The sequence below is a fragment of the Molossus molossus genome, unplaced genomic scaffold (assembly GCF_014108415.1).
Source record: "Molossus molossus isolate mMolMol1 unplaced genomic scaffold, mMolMol1.p scaffold_m16_p_13, whole genome shotgun sequence".
In the NCBI taxonomy this organism is placed as follows: Eukaryota; Metazoa; Chordata; class Mammalia; order Chiroptera; family Molossidae; genus Molossus; species Molossus molossus.
The window spans coordinates 92,741,082-92,762,872 of record NW_023425348.1 but is presented as its reverse complement, the minus strand read 5'-3'; the positions used below and the strand labels follow the sequence as shown (position 1 = coordinate 92,762,872).

General features: G+C 59.8%; 1 protein-coding gene across 1 annotated transcript; it reads right to left on the bottom strand.

Annotated features, from left to right (window-relative positions):
- Positions 1 to 286: 286 nt before the first annotated feature.
- GRK2 (G protein-coupled receptor kinase 2) lies at positions 287 to 18,674 on the bottom strand. The gene is made up of 21 exons (XM_036258173.1): positions 18,532 to 18,674; positions 8,755 to 8,831; positions 6,943 to 7,016; positions 6,714 to 6,815; positions 6,546 to 6,620; positions 6,365 to 6,426; positions 5,554 to 5,605; positions 5,290 to 5,381; positions 4,788 to 4,887; positions 4,612 to 4,690; positions 4,405 to 4,535; positions 4,108 to 4,202; positions 3,928 to 4,035; positions 3,659 to 3,725; positions 3,302 to 3,402; positions 2,712 to 2,778; positions 2,539 to 2,634; positions 2,159 to 2,321; positions 1,880 to 2,016; positions 1,678 to 1,791; positions 287 to 1,577 (listed from the first exon to the last, which is right to left on the bottom strand). The coding sequence occupies exons 1-21, from the start codon at positions 18,642 to 18,644 to the stop codon at positions 1,413 to 1,415; spliced, it is 2,070 nt and encodes a 689-aa protein (XP_036114066.1). The 5' UTR covers positions 18,645 to 18,674; the 3' UTR covers positions 287 to 1,412.
- Positions 18,675 to 21,791: the final 3,117 nt, after the last annotated feature.

Sequence of the window (21,791 nt, the reverse complement as noted above, 5' to 3'; positions counted from 1 at the left end):
TGTCTCTCCATGACGGTGTCCTTAGCACTGTGCCTGGTGAGCTGGGGTGGCAGTCAGTCCAAACGTGACACCAAGCACCGACATGCACGTACCTCCTGCTTCCCTGTGCAGAAGACCCCTCTACTCCGCCGGGGCGGGCGGGGGGAGCCCCCTGCCCCGTCCTGGAGAGGGCTCAGGCCTGGGCGAACTGGCCCCGGATGCCTGCCATCGTGGTGGAGGGAACCTGGCACCAAGACCCTCTCCCCTCATGCCCCAGCCCAATGGTGGCTGAAAATGGTTACTGGGCACAAAAGAGTCTGACACAGCCTAAGTCAGGCACCATTTTTTTATAAAAACGCATAGTCTCATTTTTCCACTTTAAAATCACATTCAAAAATCGGCAAAGAAATGCCCCAGGGAGTGAGCAGATGGGCGGGGCGGGTGAGCCAACCCAGCCCCTAGGGGAGAAGGCGCGACCCCACACACGGCAGCGACTGGCACGAGGGGGCATGCGGCGGGCAAGGTGGTGCCCTGAGGGGAGTGGCACTGACGGGACATGGAGCTGGGGTCCAGAGAGCCCAGGGGACACACTGACCGGCCTGGGGGCGAGGGCTGGCCCGACTGGCCCTCCTCGCCGGGCTGCCCAGCCGACCCAGGCTGTCCCCTGTGGTCCTGGGTGCACAAGGCCTCACCCAGTCCGGGCTCAGGGGGACCTCAGGGCCAGGCTAGCCCAGTATGGCACAACCCGTGGTTGCCTTTCTGTGGTCCTGGAGCCCAGGGGCTTGGGATGAGAGGAGGAACGGGCTGCAGTGACCACAGCAGCACCTGCCGCCCACACCACCCTCCTGGCCGAGCCCCAGTGTCCAGGGAAGGTGGGCATGGAGGCAGCCAGTGATGCAGGGACTCTTCCTGAATGGAGATGCAGGAGCCCGAGTCACTGTGGGCAGCCCTGGAGTGAGGGAGACAATGGCTCCTCCTCCACCAACTGGCTGGAGGCAGGACAGTGCAGAGCTCTGTCCCTGTCGCAGGAGGGGCCGAGGTGGAAAATTCAGGTAGTATTCCCGCGTCACGACCTCCCCTGGGGTGGAGGATGCTGAGCCACCCGGCTGTGCCATGGGCACAGAGCACAGCCCACAGAGCCTGAGGTGGCACTATCCCCAGGAAGGGGCAGAGGACTGCTGGGCTGCTGCTCCCCTCCCCCACAGGAAGACAATGGGAGCGGGCAACCCCTGGGGCATCAGGGCTGAGGGTGGCTGGACAGTGGCTGGGTTGGTGGCAGCAGGAGCCAAGGCAAGCGGGCCCCTCCCTGGGGGCTGGGGCCACAGGAAATCACAATAATTACAAAATAAAACCTTTTCCGCTTTGCGGGAAAACAAATAATAAAAATTCGACAAAATAAATTAGAGGTTTATAAAAGGCGGGTGGGTGGGGGGTCAGAGGCCGTTGGCACTGCCGCGCTGGACCAGTGGCACCTTGCTCAGCTCCACCACGGGTGAGCGGGCCTTGTTCTTCATCTTGGGCACCCGCTGTACCAGCTGCTGGGCCTCACGGTAGGCATCACGCAGCTCCTTCTTCCACTGCACCAGCTCCGGGTCACTCTGCATATGCCCAGGGGTCCATCAGGTGGGGCGGGGGTGACCAAAGGCCACTCTGTCCCCACACCACCCCCACCAACCAGGCCCCCACGCCCCCACTCACATCGCACTGCAGAACGAACTGTTTACCACCACGGATCTTGAGAAGGAGGCACTTTCGCTCCTTGATCTGCGTCTCCTCCACCGACTGGATCTCCTCCATGGTCAGCAGGCTCTGCTGCAGGGCAGGGAGGGACAGGCAGGGCAGTGAGGGAACAGGACTGGCCCGCCCGCCCTGGCCCCACGCCCCCAGGCCCAATCCTTACCGGGGCCTCGCCCTCGCCCCGCCACTCCAGCCGGTTGGGGAACAGGTAGAAGTACCGCCGCTGCCACTGGGTCAGGAAGGGGTTGCCCATCTTGGACATGTAGCCGTGCATGATGCAGTCCTTGCCCAGGGCATAGTCTGCCGCAAGAGAGTGAGAGAGGCCCCGCCCGGGTTGGAAGGCCGCTCTCTGGCCGTGACCTTGGCTGGGTTCCTGAAACCCCAGCCTGTTTCCCATCTCTACAGTGGGCAGTGGGCGTCCACGGCAGCCACGGCCCCTCACCTTCCTCGTGGCCCAGCTGCTTGTTTTTGGTTTTCTTGCGGGTCTCCAGCCGATCTGTCTCGGCGTTGATGGTGTCGAAGACGGTCTCTGCCACCTCCTGCTGCCACCGCTCGGAGATGGTGAGGGGGAAGTTGCGGTAGAGTTCCTGATCGCTGTCCAGTAGCTGGGGACAGGGCAGGGACATCCATCACCAGGGGCCTGCCCAGCCCAGGAGCCTGGGCAGGGTGATCTGGCCCACCCCCCAGGGACATTTGGGGAGAAGCAGCCTGGGGCCCAGCAGCTTACAGGGCTGGCCAAAGGGTCTCACAGGGCAGAGAAGGGACAAGGATGCCCTGGGGCTGGGCTCGGGTTCAGGTGCAAGGCCAGGCAAGGCCCAGTACCTTGATTCCTTTTGTGTCCTCCTCGTCAAAGGAGCCGATGTCGAAGGCATCGGCCGCATTCACTTCCCCTCGGGGAGGGATCAGCGGGGGAGGGTACTGCGGCAGAACGGGGCTGGGCATCAGCGCGGGCAGGGCCGGCAGAGCACCCCGCCAGCCCTGGCCCCTGCTGTTACCTTCTGCAAGAAGACCATCTGCCAGTCCAGGGAGTGGAAGAAGGGACTCTCCTTCACCTCCTGGGCCCTGTGGGGAAGATGTGGGTCATCTGGGCTGGGGCTATGTCTGGACATGGGGCAGGTGGCCCCAACTAACTCCTGGTTCAGCCATTCTCTGGCTCTGTGACCTTGGGCAAGTTCCTTAAACCTGAACCTGTTTCCTCATCTCCAGGGTGGGGAGAACAGCAGTTCCCGTGTCGTAGGGCTACGGTAAGTCTTAACCTTGTAAATCTTGCAACGTGATGCTTAGCACTTAGTAAATGTTTAATAAATATAAAAAGCTGCCGTCATCATCATTATCACCGTCTTTGTTACAAGGGCCCCTCCGGAAGCCAGTCCCCAGCCGGCTCCAGCAGCTGCAGCTGTGAGGATACTGGACACAGAGCTGGCTGTGCCCCAACCTCTAAGTTCCTCAAAGGAAGCTGGTTCCAGCGATGGGACACAGCCCTTGTCCTCAGGCTGGCCCACCGGCCCACTGCAGCACGCCCGCGTGCCCAGGGCCTGGCTGGCAGGCAAGGCCTGGGAGAGTGGCCCTGGTCCCCAGCACTCACCCTCGGCCCAGGCAGCCCAGTCTCCGGTGGACATCCCTCTGCAATAACCCCTCCAGCAAGGAACGGAGCTCGGGGGAGAAAGAGTCCGGCAGCTCCACAGCCTGCAAGAAGGAAGAGTGGGGCGTGAGCTCCTGGCTCCCAGCAGAGGGAGAAATGGGGCCCGGCTTCCTAAGTCACCCCAAGCAGCCATGTTTACTCTGAACATAGGGAAGGAGAACCTACAGGGTAGTAGACCAGAGTGGGGATGGGCGGCCTGAAATCCAAGGTCCATGACCCTGATACCCATGGGAGATGCCAACCCCACTGTGGCCCTCCATGGACTCCATCCGGCATCCCCGGCTGGAACCCCACACTCACCATTGTCAATGTCATGCGGTCGATCTCATGCTTGTCTTTGGTCTTGTGCTGCCGGAAGGGACTGTGCCTGGGCAAGAGAGGCCAAAGGCCAAGGTCACAGGACAGGAATGGGGAAACGGAGGCAGGTAGCATCAATGATCCTTGTCCAACGCCAGGGATGGTGCCATTCCTAATGCCGGGCAGCTGTGGGCTCCTCCCCCAGCCTCCTACCTGGACCAGGAGAGCTGCTGGGTCTAGTGCCACCCACCCGTGTGGTACGACCCACTCACCCCCGCAGCAGCTTGAAGAGCATGCAGCCCAGGGAGAACCAGTCCGCACTGCTGTCGTAGGCCACACCCTTCTGCAGCACCTCAGGTGCCATGTACCCATGGGTGCCCCTGTGAAAGCAAAGAGGCCATGAGCAGGGCTGGCCGAGGGTGTGGGAAGGGAGGGCAGGCGGGGGCACTCACACACTGGCGTGGGGCTTCTTCTTGGAGAAGTCACAGGCCAGGCCCAGGTCCGAGATGCGCACGTGGCCGTGCTCGTCCAGCAGGATGTTGGCTGGCTGTGGAGGAAGCCAGGTAAGCTGCCCCGGGGCAGTTCGGACAGGCCCAGCCAGGCAAAATGCCAGGCAGGTCGCTGCCTTCACTCTACAGGGTTATGGGTGTCCTGGGGCCAGGTCCTGGGTAGGATGTTCACCTCCTCCAGGGCACACCGTTCCCACGGTCCGGGGCCAGGTGCCGAGAAGAGGGACAGGCCACGCTCACCTTCAGGTCCCTGTAGACGACGAAGCGGTTGTGCATGTGCTCCAGACCCAGGATGATCTCGGCCGCGTAGAAGCGCATGTCGGCCTCGGAGAAGACCCCGTGCTGGGACAGGTGGTAGTGCAGGTCCCCACCTGAGGGAGACAGCACAGTTCCGTCCCAGTCCCCACCCAGCCCCTTAGTCCACCTGGGGCCGGGCCACACACTCACCGTTCATGAGATCCAGGATGAAGCTGAGTTTGTCCGGCGTGTGGAACGCGTACGACATGCAGACAATGAACGGGCAGTCCTGGGAGGGGACAGGACAGGAGGTCAGCAGAGGTAGCCCAGAGGTCCCACAGCCAAAGGCTGCTCTGGCGGCCAGCACACCTGGCCCCCTGGCTCACCCCAGTGCTGACAAGGGACAGCATGATGCGCTCGTTCAGGGCCAGGGTCTCCCCCTGCTTCATCTTGATGCGCTTCTTGTCCAGACACTTCATGGCGTACCTGGGGGCGAGTCAGTGGGTTAGTCCAGAGGACTGTAGTGCAGAGCCCAGGGCTGCTTTGGGGCCCAGGGCCGGGCATGGGGCAGTCCCTAGGGCACTTCTGGGGAATGCTGGACCCCACGACAAGCTTATGACACCTTGAGACAGAGAGAGAGAGCAGGAGAAAGTGCTGGTGGGCTGGGGGCTGGGGGCTCGGGGGTATAACAGCACAAGCAAAGAATGGGGCGCGACAGCGGTGAGGAGCAGGCAAGCATATACATGTGCAGAGACCTGCCCATTCAGGGCCCTGTCAGCTGGCTCCTGGGCTCTGATGCCCCCACAGATGCCCATGCCTTCAGGGCACCCCCAGGGGCCCTCCCTTCCCTCAGGCACCCCACCCAATCCCAGCTGAGCAGGTGCTCACATCTTGCCCGTGTCGGCCTTCCGGCACCCATAGACCTCGCCGAAGCCCCCTCGACCAATGATGCGGTGCACGCTGAAGTCGTTCATGGTCAGCTGTGGGGGCAGCAACACCGGGGGTCACTGCAGCTGCCTAGGCCCCTCACCCAGGGCTGCCCTCACCCCATGGGAAACTGGCACTGACCCCACAGCCACCACTCTGGCAGTTGAAGGGCAGACTCCCTGACCTCCCCGGCCCTGGTGGAGCCCCGGGGCCCAGCCCACTCACATGAATGTTGAGTTCCACATTCTTCCACTGGCAAAATCGTGTGAATTTATCACTGTAAGAGAAGAACCCGGGCTCAGACAAGCCTCAGAAAGTAAATGGAATGATGCTGGTGTGAGCCTGCCACACCGCGCTGCCATTGCTGGGGTCCTGAGCCTCAGCGCCCTCTTCTGGAACCTCAGGGACAGTGCTATTCAGCTGGGCCACCCGGAGCACCGGCCCTAGTGGGGCCTGGCCACTCCGTCTGGGCTCCTGCTGCAATCAGCTAAGCTTAGAAAGGAGGTCTTTCAGCCTGACTGACACTTCCTGCTACCACACCACTGACAATGCTCATCTCACACCTGCTTGCATACCTCCGGGGACACAGCGCTCACTCCCTGTGAGGCCCCCACTCCACGGCTGGGGAGCTGCTCTAAGAAAGCTGTTCCTTACATCAAGTTGAAATCTGCCTACAGTTCCCACCATGGGGGCGCTGGCCACGAGAGCTGGGGGCTGGGAGCAGTGTCCTCTCGTGTCCACCCCACCACTAGCCAAGGCTTCTCGGCCCAGATAGGCCCAGCAAGGTCGACAGTCCATGGGAGGGAAGGGCTCACAGGTGGCCCCTTGGTGCCTGGAGAATCCCCTGGGACAGGCCAGGTCTGAGAAGGGCGGGGCAGGAGTGCGGGGCAGGCGCTGACTTGGCCTAACTTCTCAGGAGTCTCTGCACTGGGCGTAGACGGGCCCAGGCACCCTGGCTCCTCTCCACGCCATCCACACCCCTTCCCGGGAAGGGCGCCTCCCCCCCCCTCCTCTCCCACGTGCACCTGGCCCTCACCTCTCGATGAATTTCTGGAACACATCCCCTCGGAGGTTCTGACAAATCTCCTCGATGTACGGCTAAGGGAGGAAGGCAGAGGTTGGTGACTGCCAGAGTGGGAGCTGATCGGGCCCCTTGACCTGGGCCAAAGTGACCCTGGCTGAGCTGGGAGGCGGTGGGGAATAAGGTCAGCACACACCTGGAAGAGATCCGGAGGCACCTGCCTCTTCACCAGGTGGCCCTGGACATGCTCAATGGCACTTTTCGAGAAGGGCTGGGGAAGACAGAGACGGCCGTGAACTCTCCCAGCTTTCGCCCCTGCCCCACGCCCGGGGGCTCTGGGCCGGCAGGCAGGCAGGGCACTCACGTGCGAGCAGGCCAGCAGCTCCTTCATGATGTAGGTGTCGAAGATCTCCCGGCTGCAGGCCAGGCGCTCCTCCTCCGTCTCCAGCTTCTCGTATCTCTTGATCTGGAGGGTAAGATCCCCGAGGGTAGCCTTTGGCCCAGCAGAGCCCGGGGGCACCAAAGCCGAGCCTCTTGTAGATTCAGAAGCAGCCCAACCCCGTGCCCTCCTCCAGGCGGAGCGGGCCCCTCACCTCCTCGTAGAACTCCACCAAGGGCTTGGCCTCCTCCAGGTGCTTCAGGCAGAAGTCCCGGAAGAGCAGGTACCCTGCAACAAGCGTTGGGTCGCACTGAGCACGGCACTCAGAGGCTTCCCGTCATGGAAGGCGGTGCGGGCTCGGGGCTCCTGCAGAACCACGCGAGGAGGCAGCACAGGTGGTCTCCGCCCCAGGCAGGGGCTGGGCTAGATGGTCTCCAAGGCTGCTGCCAACTGAAGATTCCTGGATGCGGGGTCGGGGTGCCTGCATTTCCGTCCCTCTCAGAATCTGCTTATTCAGATGACGGCCAGAAAGTGACGGGTACCCTGGCGAGGCAGAGGCCAGGGGGCTGGCTCTGGCACCTGGGCACCTTGCCCTCTCACTGCAGTCTGGGGACCTACACCTCCTCCCAGAGGGTGACACCCCGGGGGTGGGCTGTGCAGGTGCAGTGTTCACCTGGGCCAGGCCAGGGCTGCAGCACTGGGGAGGAAGGCAGCCTCCAAGGGGGCTGCTCCCCTCTCCCTAGACCTTCTAACCCTCTCCATCACCTGCTGATTCCCACCGCAGCCCTAAGACACAGGCACACAAGGAGGTGAGGGCCAACTGGGGAAATGAAGGCTCGGGGTCATCTGCCAGGCAAGCGTTAGGGGGCAGGCACGAGAACCCAGGGCGCATCTCCCCAGCGGCAGATGCTGAGAAGGACAGGTTGGGGAGCCGGGTCTCCCAAGGCATGGGCCACTGGGGAAGGGAAGCGGGGAGACGGCTGGGGCAAGGGCTCACAGACCAGACAGGCCAGGAATCAGCCCTCGCCGGGAGTGATGGCCTGAGGCCTGGCCTCAAAGAAGCCTTGGAAGGCAAAGGGGAAGTACACATGGCCCCCACGCCCTGCAGCCCAACCTACTGACCAGCTCGTGCTGGGTAGTTTTCTATGCCTCTCTGGGGGCACTGTCCCCACTACCTGAGCACCTCTGCCAGAGCACACAGTAGGGAGGCCTGGCCCTTCCACATGGTGCCCTTGAGTACTCGTGACAGGGACTCCTGGGGGACAAGGGGCTTTTCACTGGCACCACCTCTCCGCACTCTGAAGGCTGGGCAGTGGGACCTGTGAGTAGCAGGTCTCCAGGACGCCAGCAGGCTCAGAGAGGTAAAGCAATGTGCTCCATCCAGGTCACACAGCACAGGCAGGGACCCAAGCTATGTGCTTCCGTACACACTGACTCCCCAAGCCTGACCTCCAAAGCCTGATCGCACCAGGCCAGGCTACGGAGATCCTGCTGTCCGGACAGCCAGATCCTAGCGGTGTGTGGCCGGAGCCTGCTTCCCCGAGACCTGCCCCAGCTGTGCCCGAAGGCCAGGTCCCCACTCTAAGACCACAGGCACTGGAGGAGGAACAGAGGACCAGGCCGAAGCAGGTTGCTCACAGAGGACCCATGGGGGCGGGGTGGGCCGACCACAGCAAGGCAGGCGCCACAGGAAGAGCCCCGCCCCTTCCTGTCAGCTCTACCAACGGCCCAGAGCAGCTGTGCCTGCGCCAAGGGGAAGCTGCAACTCTCAAAAACAAAAACCCCAAAGGAGGAACTTCCCCGGTGGCCCTGGAAGACTGCGGGGCCCCCACCCCTTCACAGGGCTCCCCGGGACGACAGCCAGGGGCTGGGAGGCACAGCAGGTCACAGCCCTGCTGGCACCCAGGGGCTCACAGGCTGTCCTGCCCTGGTGGGTGGGAGACCAAACCTCTTGGGAGCCGACCTCAGGGTCCTCCTGCCCCCACACCACAGTCCTTGGGGCTGGTGGAGCCCCCACTGTACTCACCCAGCTTCTGGGAGAAGATCTTCTCAAAGGTCACCTCACCCCGGTCCTCTAGGTACTTCTGCATGACACTGCGGATGCTGAAAGACAGAGGGGCCATGGTGACCTGGAGCCCCTGTGCCGCCTGGCAGGCCTCCTGGCCCTGTTTCCCTGCAAGGCCATTGCCTCCTCTCCCAGAATCCACAGGGAGGGCACCGCTGGTGGGTGCCACTGCTCCCTCCAGGAAGGCCACACCAGAGGGACCTGAGGAACCCTATGCCTGCCCCTAAGGCTCTGTCCTCAAAAGGTAGGGTAGTCAACAAGGTGGCTGCTGAGAAGCCTGGTCCCAGAGCAGCCCAGTACTGGCTTTGGGGACCTGACCAAACCTCAAAGCCAGGCCTCACCCTCCAGCAGGTGATGGGAAGCCAAAACGTGGCCCATCCTTACAACGGAACACTCACTGCTCAGCCACAGATGGGGCGCGGCACGGACACACAGGCGCTAAAATGCGGATGGACCTTTAAAGCGTTCTGCTAAGTAAAGAGACAGGTCGTAAAAGGCCACATGTTATATGATCCCATTTATATAAAATGTCCAGAACGGGCAAATCTATGGAGACAGAAAGCAGATTAGCGGGTGCCAAGGGCTCGGGAAGGAAAGGGAGTGACTGCTAATGGGTGTGGGGTCTCTTTTTGGGGTGATAGAAATAGTGAGGGTTGCACAACATAGTGAATGTACTAAAACTCACTTGACTGTACTCTTTAAAAACAATAACACTAAGAATATATTTATTGAGTTTTAGAAGAAAAGGAAGGGAGAGGGAGAGAAACATAGATGCAAGAGGGAAACATTGATCGGCTGCCTCCTGCTCGCCCCCTACTGGGGACCGAGCCACAACCCGGGTACGTGCCCTGACCGGGAATTGAACCAGGACCTCTCAGTCCATGGGGTGACGCTCAACCCACTGAGCCACACGTGCTGGGCTATACCTCAGTTTTAAAAAAATAGTAAAAGGCCCTGGCCGGTTGGGCTCAGCGGTTAGAGCGTCGGCCTGCGGTCCTGAGAGACCCGGGTTCAGTACCCGCTAAGGGCACGTACCTCGGTTGCAGTTTGTCCCCGGCCCTGGTCGGTTGTGCGGGTGGCAACCACTCGATGTGTCCCTTCACATCGATGTTTCCCTCTCTCTCTCTCTGTTCCTCTTTCTCCCTCCCACTCTACCTGAACAAAAAATGGAAAAATGTCCTCGGGTGAGGATAAAAAAAAAAAAAAATAGTAAAAGCCCTGGCCAGTTTGGCTCAGTGGTTGAGCGTCGGTCTGCAGACCAGAGAGTCTCGGGTTTGGTTCTCGCTAGGGGCACGTACCACAAAAAAAAATAAATAAATAAATAAATAAGTAACGTGGACAGATTATTTGTTTTTAAAAATATAAAAATAAAAAAATAAATAAAATAATAAATAGTAAAAAAAAAAGCCAAGCCTCAGTCCCATGTCCCTAATACCTACCCCTGGGTTGCAGCAGGGGAGGGGCTGGCCACTCTGACACAGAAGCCCAGCCCCGCACTCCCGCCCCTGTCTGTCTCCCCAACACCGAGCACTGTCTGGGATTGTGACATTGGACTATACTCATGCCTCAGACACACCTTTCTGTCCCCTCCTCCCCTCTCCTGGGCCACCTGCAGTCCAACCCTGCAGCCTGCACGTCATGATGCTGGCTGTGGTCACATCTGGCCCTCACTACCCCAGGATCCCGAGGAAAACTGAAGGCCGTGCTGGGCAGCTACACCTGAGGCCATTCAAGGCTCATGTGACCCTTAATATATGTGGGGCCACTAGCAGGCCATTAATGAAGAGACTGCAGCTTGCAAGGCCTTGGATCACAAAGTCCAGCTCTGTGTCCTCACCTCTGCGTCCCTCTCAGAGCCCAGCATGGGGCCCTTTCAGTATATCGCCCACTGAAAGGCAAGGCGCCAGGTCCTCCAGGCAGGCCCTCCCAGGACACGAGTCCTGGCTCCGTGACATTAGACAGAGTGTGACAAAGCCTGAGTGAGACCCAGGCCGTTCGAGAAGACTCGGAAAGGGAAGAGTGTTCTGGGCCTTCGGGAGAGGCTGCGTGGAGAAGGAGGAACTTCAGCGGGTCCCTCAAGCACAAACAGGATGTCAGCAGGTGGTGTGGCCCAGGGCAGGTGGGTGCACTGAGGACAGGCAGGGGAAGGCCGGGCCGGGGATGAGCAAGAAGCCACGGTGGGGAGGGACCTGGCAGAGGACACCGGGAAGCTTGGCCGAGGGCAGGGAGTGTGCAGACAGACCCCACGGGGGGCACCCACTGGAGGAAGCCCCAGTGTCTGATGACACTGAGCCACGACGGAGGGAAAGAACCCGGGTGGGTACAAGGCTGGGGCTGTCAGACGGATGGAAGAAGCGGTGACGGGCCAGCTGGAGGACAGGCCGGTGCAGCCGGGCTCAAAGGAAGGGGACTCCTGCCCTTTTCCACTCAGCCCAGGCCCCGGCCTTCCTAGGCCTTTGCTCATGCTTAAGCCACGCAAAGAAAAGCCATGAAGGAGAACTCGGGCATGCAGAGCGGACGGGGCCACGCAGAGTCTGGAGCCTCCTGTTCGGACACTGGGGCCGAGTGCAGTGGGAAGGGCCCAGTCTGAGGCAGCAAAGGTTCAGCAGGGTGGCGAGACCAGGCAGCCAGGAGTTAAGGGCATGAGCCCAGGAACCCTGAAAGGGCCCAGTGCCCGGATTTCTCTGGTGAGAGGGACCAGGAAGGTGGGGCCCTCACCAGCCCTTGGTTCAGCCCCGAGCTCTCTGTGTCTGCACTCCAATCCCGTGTAAGGGGAGGAGAAAAAGCAACCACGAGAAAATGTGTTGTAGAACGTCCGTCCTCCTTGGAGGCTGGTAGCGAGATGGTGGTCAGGTGTGCTCAGGTGGGATGTCCAGACAGGTAATGCAGATGGCAGGCAGAAGGGCTCCAGCCTGTCCAGGTGACCCCACCAGGGCCCCGCACTAGTCACTGGGAGGCCCTCCTGAGCCCCAAACTTGCTTCCTGGGAACCAGCAAGACAGGCGGCAGCTCAGCAAAGGAGACCACTGGGAATGCCCACCAGGAGCCAGGGGCTGTCCCGCCACGTGACCCGGCTACCCTCTAAGAGAGCTTGCCCACCAGAGAGGACAGGCCGCAGGCAGCACCGCCCGGCCCTGCCCTGCCGGGGGCTCTGTCACCTCAGCCCCGGGACGGCCTTGGCAGCAGACCCGCCCTCCCCCAGAGCCCTGCACGGGAGGCCACAGCATTCTTCCCAGCCCACAGCGCTTCACTTTCTTCCTTAAAAAGAAAAAAATGTTTTCTAAATAAAATAAACACGCCCCCCCCAACCAAACACAAGGTCAGACTCGGGCAGAGCCCTTGAAGGGAAGGCCCCCAAAACAACAGCATGGGGTTTCCTGTCCATTCCCATGGGGCTGGCAGGTTAGAGAAATGGGCCATGGGGGACGCTCCCGCCAGGGGGGCAAGTACAGGCTGGCACAACAGGCGGCGGTGGCCTCCTGGGCTGGGTCACTTGGTCTCCGACACCCCGCTCCCGATACTGGCGGAGTCTGGAGTGGCCGGGAGCCCGGAGCAGCACCCCGCCCAAGTCAACAGCCCCAATATCCAGGAGCACGAGGCTCCCAGATCCACTCTGGGTTGTCAAGAGAGCCAAGTGCCTGCATCTTCCCAGCCAGAAGAACCCCATGGCTCCCAGTCCCTCGGGAAGGGCCTGGGGCTGTCTCGGCTCTCACGCTGGAGGGGCGCCCAGGTCTGGGTTCCAAATGGCTCTCCCCACTTCCCTCTCCAGAGGCCAGGCCAAGCCACCAACTTTAAATGTCCAGTTTCCTCATTTGTAAAATGCGGATGTCAACAAAATGCTGAATTGTCACCACAGTGCTGGACGTTTAAAAAGCCTGAGAGGACAGAAAAGAACTCTCCTAAAATGCCAGCCTCGCTGTGCGGCCTGTCAGCCTGTGGCCCCTCCTGGAGGGGGCCCACCTGCTGGGATCCTACAGTCCATCTCCTTCTGCACTGTGACCATCAGTACAGTCCTGTCCGGGTCTCCGTCCCACACCTGCCACGTTCTCGGAGAGCGGGGCCTGTGGCCCGGCGGCCTCCGGACAGGTGGCCCTGACCAGGAGGGCCAGGCGCGTGGCTACAGTGCTTCTCTGCTCACAGCCCAGCCTCCCGCGCTGCTGCTCAGCCTGGGGGCCCCGGGCAGAGCCCCACACCAGCCCTGCCAACGTGTCGGGAGCTGCCGGGCCTGGCTGCCTGGGGTTGTGCACACCGGCCCAGTCTGACATGGATGGCATGGGGGCACTTCCTCCCTCTGAGCCCGGAGTACGGGTTGGGGTGACGGGACAGCAGCAGGGGGGGTGAGAACTTCCGGTACCGTTAGGCACCACGTGGCTCACAGGAAAAGCCAAGGCCCTCGCTGCGGCGCGGTGGCCTGCACGCTGGCCTCGGCCTCACAGGTGACGCCTACCCAGGCTCACAGCCGGTGGCGTACGTGGACTGGGAGGGACTGCAGGGGTCACAGGCAAACACACTGCGATGGTGAGGAAGTCAAGGCTCAAAGAAGCTGAGCAGCTCACCAGGGTCCCACGCGGTGTTTGTCCCACATGGCGGCCGTGGCAGGAAAACATTCCACCCTCCCTGAGAAAGGGCCTCCCACCAAGCGGGAGCCTTCCTCGAACCTCCGTGGAAAAGCGAGGTACAGGGTCTCAGGGGACCCCGGCTCACGACCTGGCTGCCGTCCCCTCCACCCCCTGCCAGGGATTACGGGCGACAGGCGGCATCTCTCCTGGAGCCCATCAGCCTGAGGCTGCGGGCAGCTGTGTGTGGCACCTGGAGGGCCAAGGCCCATCGTTCTCGTGCCCCCGAGTGACAGGGAGGACAGAGCCTTGAAATCCCAGGGCAGTGAAGGTGGCACGGGGGCAGGGACCGGCAGGTTCTGTGCAGCCGAGCCGGAACTGCCATGCTCCGGGAGGTGACAGTTAACAAGCCAGCGGAGCGGAGGCTAAGGCACTCCTCTGTGGCATTTCCAGGAAACCTTGCACCGCGGTGGCAGTGGTAGGAGGAAGTCCCCTGGGGCTTCTTATTAATATTTCTCAATGACTCTCCCTGGGGCTGACAATGTCCTTGGAGCTGGAGGCAGGGGCACATACCAAATGGAAAAGACCAACCGAAACGGCCAACTGTGGAGCAAGCCGTGGCTGGGCAAGAGAAACGACACCCCCGGGTACCACGCACAAGCCCACCGCAAATGTCCGCAGCAACCCAGGTTCCCAAGGGCACGGTGGCTCCCTGTGGGATGCGCAGGAAGAGGCACTCTGGCGGCCTTGTCACATGTCGCGGCTTCTACACGATATGACACAAGCACCACACCCTGCAATTCACTGCCATCGTGTTAGAATGCAGCAAGAACGAACTTCCAGGGCTCCGTACCCCAAGGTCCCCAGGAGGGGCTGTCCCCATCCCCGAACCCAGGATGGCTCCAGAGTCAGCAGACTGCCCCCTCACAGAACGGAGCTGCTCACACATCAACGCCGCGAAGCCCACTCTGAACCCTGCCCTCTGCCTGCGTGACGCCCCCTTGGCGGCAAACAGAAGCACAGAGGGCACGTGATTGTTAGAAAAAGCTGCTGCCTAACACCTGTTTCAGTATCTCCTGTTTGAAACAGCTTAGCAATAACCTGAGTGTAACTCATCTTCTGTGATGAGTGGAGGACACGGTCCCTTGGGGCCACGGGAAGAAAGGCAGGTGTGATGGAGACCGTTCGCTCCCCAAAGATTCTGCTGAGCTCATGGCTTCTGTTTGGTCTAAGGCGGGAGCATCATGTCCTGAAGTACCGGCCACGTGCAGGCAGCCTGAACTCCAACCCCAGGCACTGAGCCCCTCTGCAAAGCTGACCTGGGCGCCTGCCTGGGGCAGGAGGAAATGCTGGCTGCAGAGTAGCCTACATCCGATGCCGATGTCACCAGGAATTTACTACTAGGAATTGATCCTGCATTCACAGGACACATTATTCCTGCGCTGACAGAGCCCAGAATCCCCTGCACGGATTCCAGCCTGTGGTGCTCACATTCCCTCAAATTCCTCAGTAAATGGGCAGGCGAGCAACTTCATGGCAAAGACGTGGAACGTGTGCTCGGGAGAGGAGGGCAGATGGGAAAAGACAGCCCAGAGACCCATTCCAGGGGAACGCAAGGGTTCAGAGGCCCAGAGGGAGTGACTGCCGAGATCATCTTGTTTTCGGGGACAGGCGGAGGGAGAATGCTGCTCCTGGAGTGGAAAGTTCTGGATAAGGAATAAAAGCTGGTGATGAAGAAGTGGAGGAAGGAGGAGAGAAAATCTTCTCTGCACCCCATCCCCCCACAAATCCAGGGCAGGAAGTTCTGCAGGCTAGGAGTTAGCAGGGACGAAGCAGCGAGGAGGAAGAGTGGTGGGTCTGGAGACAGGGAAGTCAGGAGAGGGCAGGAAGGAGGAAATCCACGGTGGGGGAGGGACCAGGAAAGAGCCGAGAAAATGGGAGGCTGCAAGAGGCACCCGGCTCTGACAATCTGCTGCTGGGGCTGCCACTGTCACCAGGGAGGGCAGGGGCACCTCCTGGGACCGCCCAAGTCGGGCTCCTCAGCCAGGAGCCCAGAGATTAATTACGCGAGGTCTCCATGGTCATATTAAGCAAAGGACAGTAATTATAGGACTGCTGGAAAGGGAGACAGCAGCTCCTTCGGGGAGAGGCACAGACCACGGGCTCTGAAAGGTCATCAGGGAAGGGGCAGCCTCCTCGTTTCTCTGAGGCGGAAACTGAGGCAGGCTCGGCCAGGATATGGGATGTGCCTGGGTCCCACGTGAGCTGGCACTGCAGCGGGATTAGAAGCCGAGTCTCCTGTCTTCCAGCTACACAACGCTGCTTTCTTCCATGAGACAGTGGAGAAATGGGTCTGTTTTCTTGGACTCTATAGGGTGACAGAGGGGAGGCCCCTGTGCCAACTCAAAGTGGCCCTGTGCCCAACAGCTCCTGTTCCCTAGTCCTGAGAAATCAGAGCTGTGACGACAGATTCAGGGCCCAGCGAGGCCACAACCCAGGCATCAGCTGCAGGGAGACCACCTGAAGGTTGGAGCAACTCCAAATGGCACCTTGTCATGGACAAACCACAGCTTTTCTCCTGGACCCTGACCTTGTGGGTGAGGGGATGACATGACCCTCGACCTGGAGCTGCCTCCTCTAGGCACTAGCTTTGCCACAGCAGCCAACAGGGGGGGTTGGGCCTAGTGAACCAGGACAGCTGCCGATGCTGGGGGCTGCCCTCTGCTTCCAGGCCACCTCCTCAATCCCATGGCTCCCTGGAGAAGAGGTGCCGGCTGGCACATTCCACTGAACATGGCCGGGGTGACAGCAGAGCTGTAGAGGGGTATGCGAAGGAGAGGAGCCATAGCGGGGAAAGCCCGTGGGAATCCAGGGATCTGAGTTCAGATTCCAGCTCCCCCTGTAACCTAGTCTCCTCTCTCTGAGCCACAGTTGCTTCAACTATTAAATGGGAGAATACCACTGGCTGCGCCTGCTTCCCACGGTTATGAAAAAGATAACATGGAGTAAAAAGCACTCTGCAAACTGGGAAATGCCAGGCAAAGATACAGTCATAAAGACCTTCCAGGGCAGGAGGCATCTGGCCCACTGGGTGTGGGAAGCACAAAGCAGAGGCTGGCGTGTGCTCTAATGCAGGAGGCTGGACTCCCAGGAGCAGCCACTGGCCCTCCCCTGGCCTCAGCTCTCTGATGGTCACTGCTTAGAGCCTCTAGTCCATCTCACAGATGGGCAGCATGCCCAACATTGTGCTGCCAGATGGTGACCCTATACAAGAACCCATGACATCTGGCTCTCAGTCTCCTGCTGTTCCCCTAGAACTCCCAGCCCACCTGGTTTCAGACATCACACAGTGTGATAGTTCTTATGCAGCTACTACACGCAAGGCGTGGCCTTGCCAACTTCACAGGTTGGTTTTGGATCAACTGAGATGACAGATGTCAAAATAAATAATAAATTATTATAATTTCCACCACTATTCCTATCACTACCATCACTACCACAGATGGTAAAGGGGACAGGGAAAGAGGAACATCTCGTTTCTCCGGATGCTAACACCTGCAGAGCCAACCCAAGGTGGGGCCCCATCAGGAGCAATGCATGCTGGGAAGCGATTACCCAAAGGCAGAGCGTTCCAGAAAAGGCCTCGCCTCACCCTTTGCAGAACTCCAACCTGCAGGAGGGTCTCGGCCACCAAGGAGAGCCGTTGCAAACCCCAGAGGATGACTCCCCCGTTTCCTCCCTCGTGGCTTTGTCATTTCTGAACTCGTTTTTGTTCTAACTGTCATGTTCCCTGGACAGCCCCCAGCTGACAGTCAGTCTGGTTCCTGTTTTGAGAAATCTGATTGCAAATGTCTAGAAAAAAAGGGCCCTAACGGCCTTTTCAAAATGCAGACCAATTTTCCTCTCCGAGGCCCAGTGTTCAGTCAATCTGAAACCTAGTGAACAGGGCCCTGAGGAAGATGCCGGAGACGCCAGCATGACATCCCTTGCAGCTTAGGGCCCTGCTTCAAAGACTCAGGACCCTGCACAGTCACAGCCCTATTTCACACCATCCACATTTCACAGATCAGAAAACTGAGGCCCAGAAACAAGAAGGGACTTGCCCAAAGTCACATAACACCATGACAGCTAGGACAGGCCCAGGCTCCTGGGCTGGCTGGAACCAGCATGCCACCTCTCAGGCAGGTATAGAGGAGTTGCTGGGGCTGGCCTGGCCACGTGATATGAGGAATGGTATTGGGCACACCGCTCTCATAGATGCGGAATGGCCAGGCCCCGGCTCTGGCCAGAGTGGTGGAAGAAATGTGGAACTAGAAGCCGGAAGCCTTGATCTGGTGGCCAGGCACCACCCTAGATTACCTGTGACCCAGGGCAGGCCACTCACCTCTGGGGCTTCAGTTCCCCCACCTGTTCCATGGGGCCAAAACCACACCAGTCCTACCTGCCCATGGGTGGCCATGAGGCTCAAACAATGGGGAAAATACTCTAGAAGCCATAAAATGCTGGACAAGCCTTGGCTTTTGTCCGTACCCTGTATACTTCTGCACTTGCATCCTGCACGCACAGTTCAAACTTTGATACCAGGTGCAATGACATCAGTTGTCTCACAGAGAGGTGGCAGCCGTGGTCCAGCTGCTGCAGGGGTGCTGGGATTCCCCCCAGCGAACAGCACTGCAGGGCACCATAGGCAGGCCCACCAGAGGGGAAAGGGATAGTGGGTGTCTGCTCCACTGGGATGGGGCACACACCACACCCTGCTCCCCACCTCCCCGACCTCCAAAGCACTCTCAAACCCCATCCCAAGCCAGTGACCCATGAGAGGATGGGGAAGACTTCTGTCTCCCTCAAACCTCACCTAAGTGCCGACTGTGGAGGCAGAGGCACCCCAAGGGGAGATGGGCTGGGAGTAGGGGCAGCAGAGGCTGGGTAATGCAGTCAGGCCAGGTAGCTGGTGGGAGGCCGAGGAGGGGCTGGGGAGGGGGCCAAGGGCTGCCCCAGGGGAGGAAGGGGCGCGGGCTCGGCGGAAGGAGAGACGAGGGCCGGGCAGAGTGCACGGAGGGAACGGAGGCCGGGCGGGAGCCACTAGGGCTGGAGAGCCCGGCGCCGGGCCGCCGGGTTCAGGTGCACAGGGCCCGGGGCGCGGGGCGGGTCAGGGCTGCGGGGCCCGGGGCGGCGGGGCTCACCTGGGCTCGGGCAGCAGGATCTTCTTGCTGGCGCGCGCGGCCGGCGTGGCCTTGCTCTTCTCCATGGCCATCAGGTAGCTCACGTCGGCCAGCACCGCCTCCAGGTCCGCCATCTTGGCGGCGGCGGCGGCCTCTCCCGCCGCTCGGCTCCGCTCCGCTCCGCTCGGCTCGGCGCGCTCGGCCCGGCCCGGCCGCTCCGTCGGCCTCGGGCGCCGCCGCGCGCCCAGCCCCGCTCGGCGCCCGCGGCTCCGCTCGCCGCGGCTCACAGGCGGCGCCGCCCCATGGCGCCGGCTCGGGCCCGGCCCCGGCTCGCTCCGCTCCCGCCGGGACTGCAGTCGGGCCGCCGCCGCCGCCGCCCGCGCCCCGGAGCCGCCGCCGCCTCCGGCCCCGCCTGCCGCGCACAGCGCCAGCGAGCCCGCGAGGGGCCGGGCGGGCGGGCGGCGGCGCCCCCTGGAGGCCGCGCGCGCTGCGCCCGGCTTGACCCCCGCGGCCGCCCGACCCCATCTCAGACCCGAGCCGGCTGCACCCCAGCCCTGGCGGGAGCCACCACCCTGACCCCAGACCTGAAGCGCAACAGAAGAAAACGCTAGACCCTCCGGTTGACTCCCACGGCCATCACAGCTCGGATCCCAGACTCCGCAACAGACCGCGTCCCCGACCCAGACTGGCATTCAGAACGTGATCCCAGGGACTTGGGTCTCAAACCCTACGGAACGCTTGACTCCCTCATCTTGGACTTAATCCATGACCTGACCCCAGACCCGGATAACATTGTGACCCCAGCCTCCAACAGGATCCTAGACCCAGACCTCGGACCCAGATCCAGATCTCAGACTCTGACCATGACCTTGGATCACAACGTTGGGTCCCCAGACCCTGACACTGACCCCAGATCCCCAACAGGACCCACATCTATGTTTTGGACCATGATCTCAAATACTGATCAAGGTCTCGATCTCATCCTGGTTACTGACCCCCAACCTTGATTCCAACCTCAGACCCAGACCACTGTATGACCCTAAACCCTGGTCTTGGGGGCAGAGCCCAGACCTGGTCTTGGACCCCCAACACCAGAGCAGGATCCTAGACTGAACACCAAGAAATCTGGACACAAACCCAGGACCAGGACATCCAACCAGGACCCAGGCTGGACCTAGAACCCTTAACAGGTCACCATGAACCGAGGACCTGACAACTGTAGTCAGACCCCAGGTTTACCCCATTCCCAATCCCTACCCTTCCTGCTCCAGACCCCAACCTGGCTCTAGGACTCCCACTCAGGACCAAGGACACTGAACCAACCCCTGCTCTTCCAGGATCAGCTTGTACACCCAGGTCCCTGGCCTGCACCCAAACCCAACCGGAGATTCATGATGGAATCATCAGAATTCCACAATCTCTCTCATCATGGGAGGGCACAGGGGTCTCAGTGCTTCCTGGCAAGGGAAACTCACTTTCTTGAGAGCCCAAGGGGTTGTGGGGCATAATCTATGTGCTTCAAAGCAGCACCCCCTATCTCAATGTGTCTCTCTCTAGATCCTCTGTTTTCCAAGGTTACAAGATCTCCTGGGCACAGTAACCAGGACCCTTTTGTAAGCAAGGAGGTCTTCCCTGTCCACTTCTCAAGCTACCTTCCGAGATCAGCCTCAGCAGACCTGGAACCAGAGCCCATCAGAGCAAGGTCTCTTCTGCGTGGGTAGCACCACCATCCACCCAGATACCCAAACCTGGACTCCGGGCATCAGCCTTGACTCCTCTTTCTCCCCCTGCCCTAATCTAGTTTATTTCCACACCCTCCTATTTGGCCTCTTGAGAATCTTCTTGAACCTGTCTACTCAGGATCCCCATGGCTGCTGTCTGGATGCGGCCCTGACCAGAGATGCCACTTCCAAATCTAGATCTGATGGAGTGACTGCCTGTTTAGCACCCAGAAGCAGCTCTCCAGGCCAGAGGGAGCTCCAGGCTCCCACCCACTCTGCCCAAAGCAAGTCAGGTGAACAAGTTCCTTAACCTACAAGTCAAGATCTCCCTCTCCAGTTTGTGTTGCCACCATCCTCTGCACCCAGGTCCCTCTGCCAGCCCATCCCTCAGTTCTCACCTCTGTGCTTTTGTTCTTCCCTGTGCCTGAAAGTCCTCTAGGTGTCCTCATCCCTGGTGAATTCCTGCTCTTCCCTTAAGACCTACCTCCTCCACCCTTCCCAACCCCCATCCCCTAACCCATTGTGTATATCTCTGATTCTGCACTTACCACTTAGTTACCTGATTTGAAAACATCAATTGACAGTGGGGGCGTGAAGCTTTATTAAATGTTCGCATCAACTGGAAAATGCATCCTGATGTTGGAAATGCTAATGTACAAAAAAAAAAAAAAAAAAAAGGTATATACCACCTCCAGCTGTAATTGATACTCCCAGTTTATCTCTTGCCCCAGTGTCCACCACAGAACCTGACACAGAAAGGACTAATCAGTGTATGATGAATGAACGAGTGACTGAGTGAATGAACTCCTCAGCCCAAGGTGGCACATAGAATTTGGGGCAGAACAGGACCAGAAGCACACAGAATGCCACAGCAGGAGGCCTCTAACCTCTCTTCCTCCCGCCCCTCTCTAATTCTTTGGTACCCTGACTATAGACACACACTGATCTGGGGTTTCTGGAGCAGCCCCAATTTTAAAAATTCTTCCTGCCCTGGCCAGTGTGACTCCAGTGATTAGGGCACTGGCCTGGGCATGTACCTGGGTTGCAGGTTCGATTCCCCGCCCCAGTCAGGGTGCATGCAAGAGGCAACCAATCAATGTGTCTCTCTCACATCAATGTTTCTCTCTCTCTCTCTCTCCCTTCCTCCCTCCCTTCCATGCTCTCTAAAAAATTCAATGAAGAAACTATAATTGGGTGAGGACTAACAACAAAATAATAAAAATTTGTCCTGCCCTGCTGGGTGGTTCAGTTGGTTGGAGCATCGTCCCCTACACCAAAAGGCTATGGCTTAGATTCCCGGTCAAGGAACATACCTAGGATGAGAGTTCGATACCTGGTCAGAGCTCATACAGGAGGCAACCGACTGATGTCTCTCTCTCTCTCTCTCTCTCTCTCTTTCTCTCTCTCTCTCTCTCATCAGTGAAAACATATCCTCCAGTGAGGTTTAAAAAAAAAAAATTCTTCCTGATGAACTTGTCGGACCAGAGTCCCTGTGGGTTCTCAAATAAATGCCAGCCATCCTGCTCCAGGAAGCAGTCCTCCCCTCCCCCACCACCTGAA

Excerpts from the sequence above, each read along its gene's own strand:
- GRK2 (XM_036258173.1), bottom strand. The coding sequence starts at position 18,644 with ATGGCGGACCTGGAGGCGGTGCTGGCCGACGTGAGCTACCTGATGGCC. Across the intron at positions 6,816-6,942 it reads TGGTGGAGTTCTACGAGGAG|ATCAAGAGATACGAGAAGCT; the intron begins GTGAGGGGCCCG and ends CTTACCCTCCAG. Across the intron at positions 6,427-6,545 it reads TGCCTCCGGATCTCTTCCAG|CCGTACATCGAGGAGATTTG; the intron begins GTGTGTGCTGAC and ends TTCCTCCCTTAG.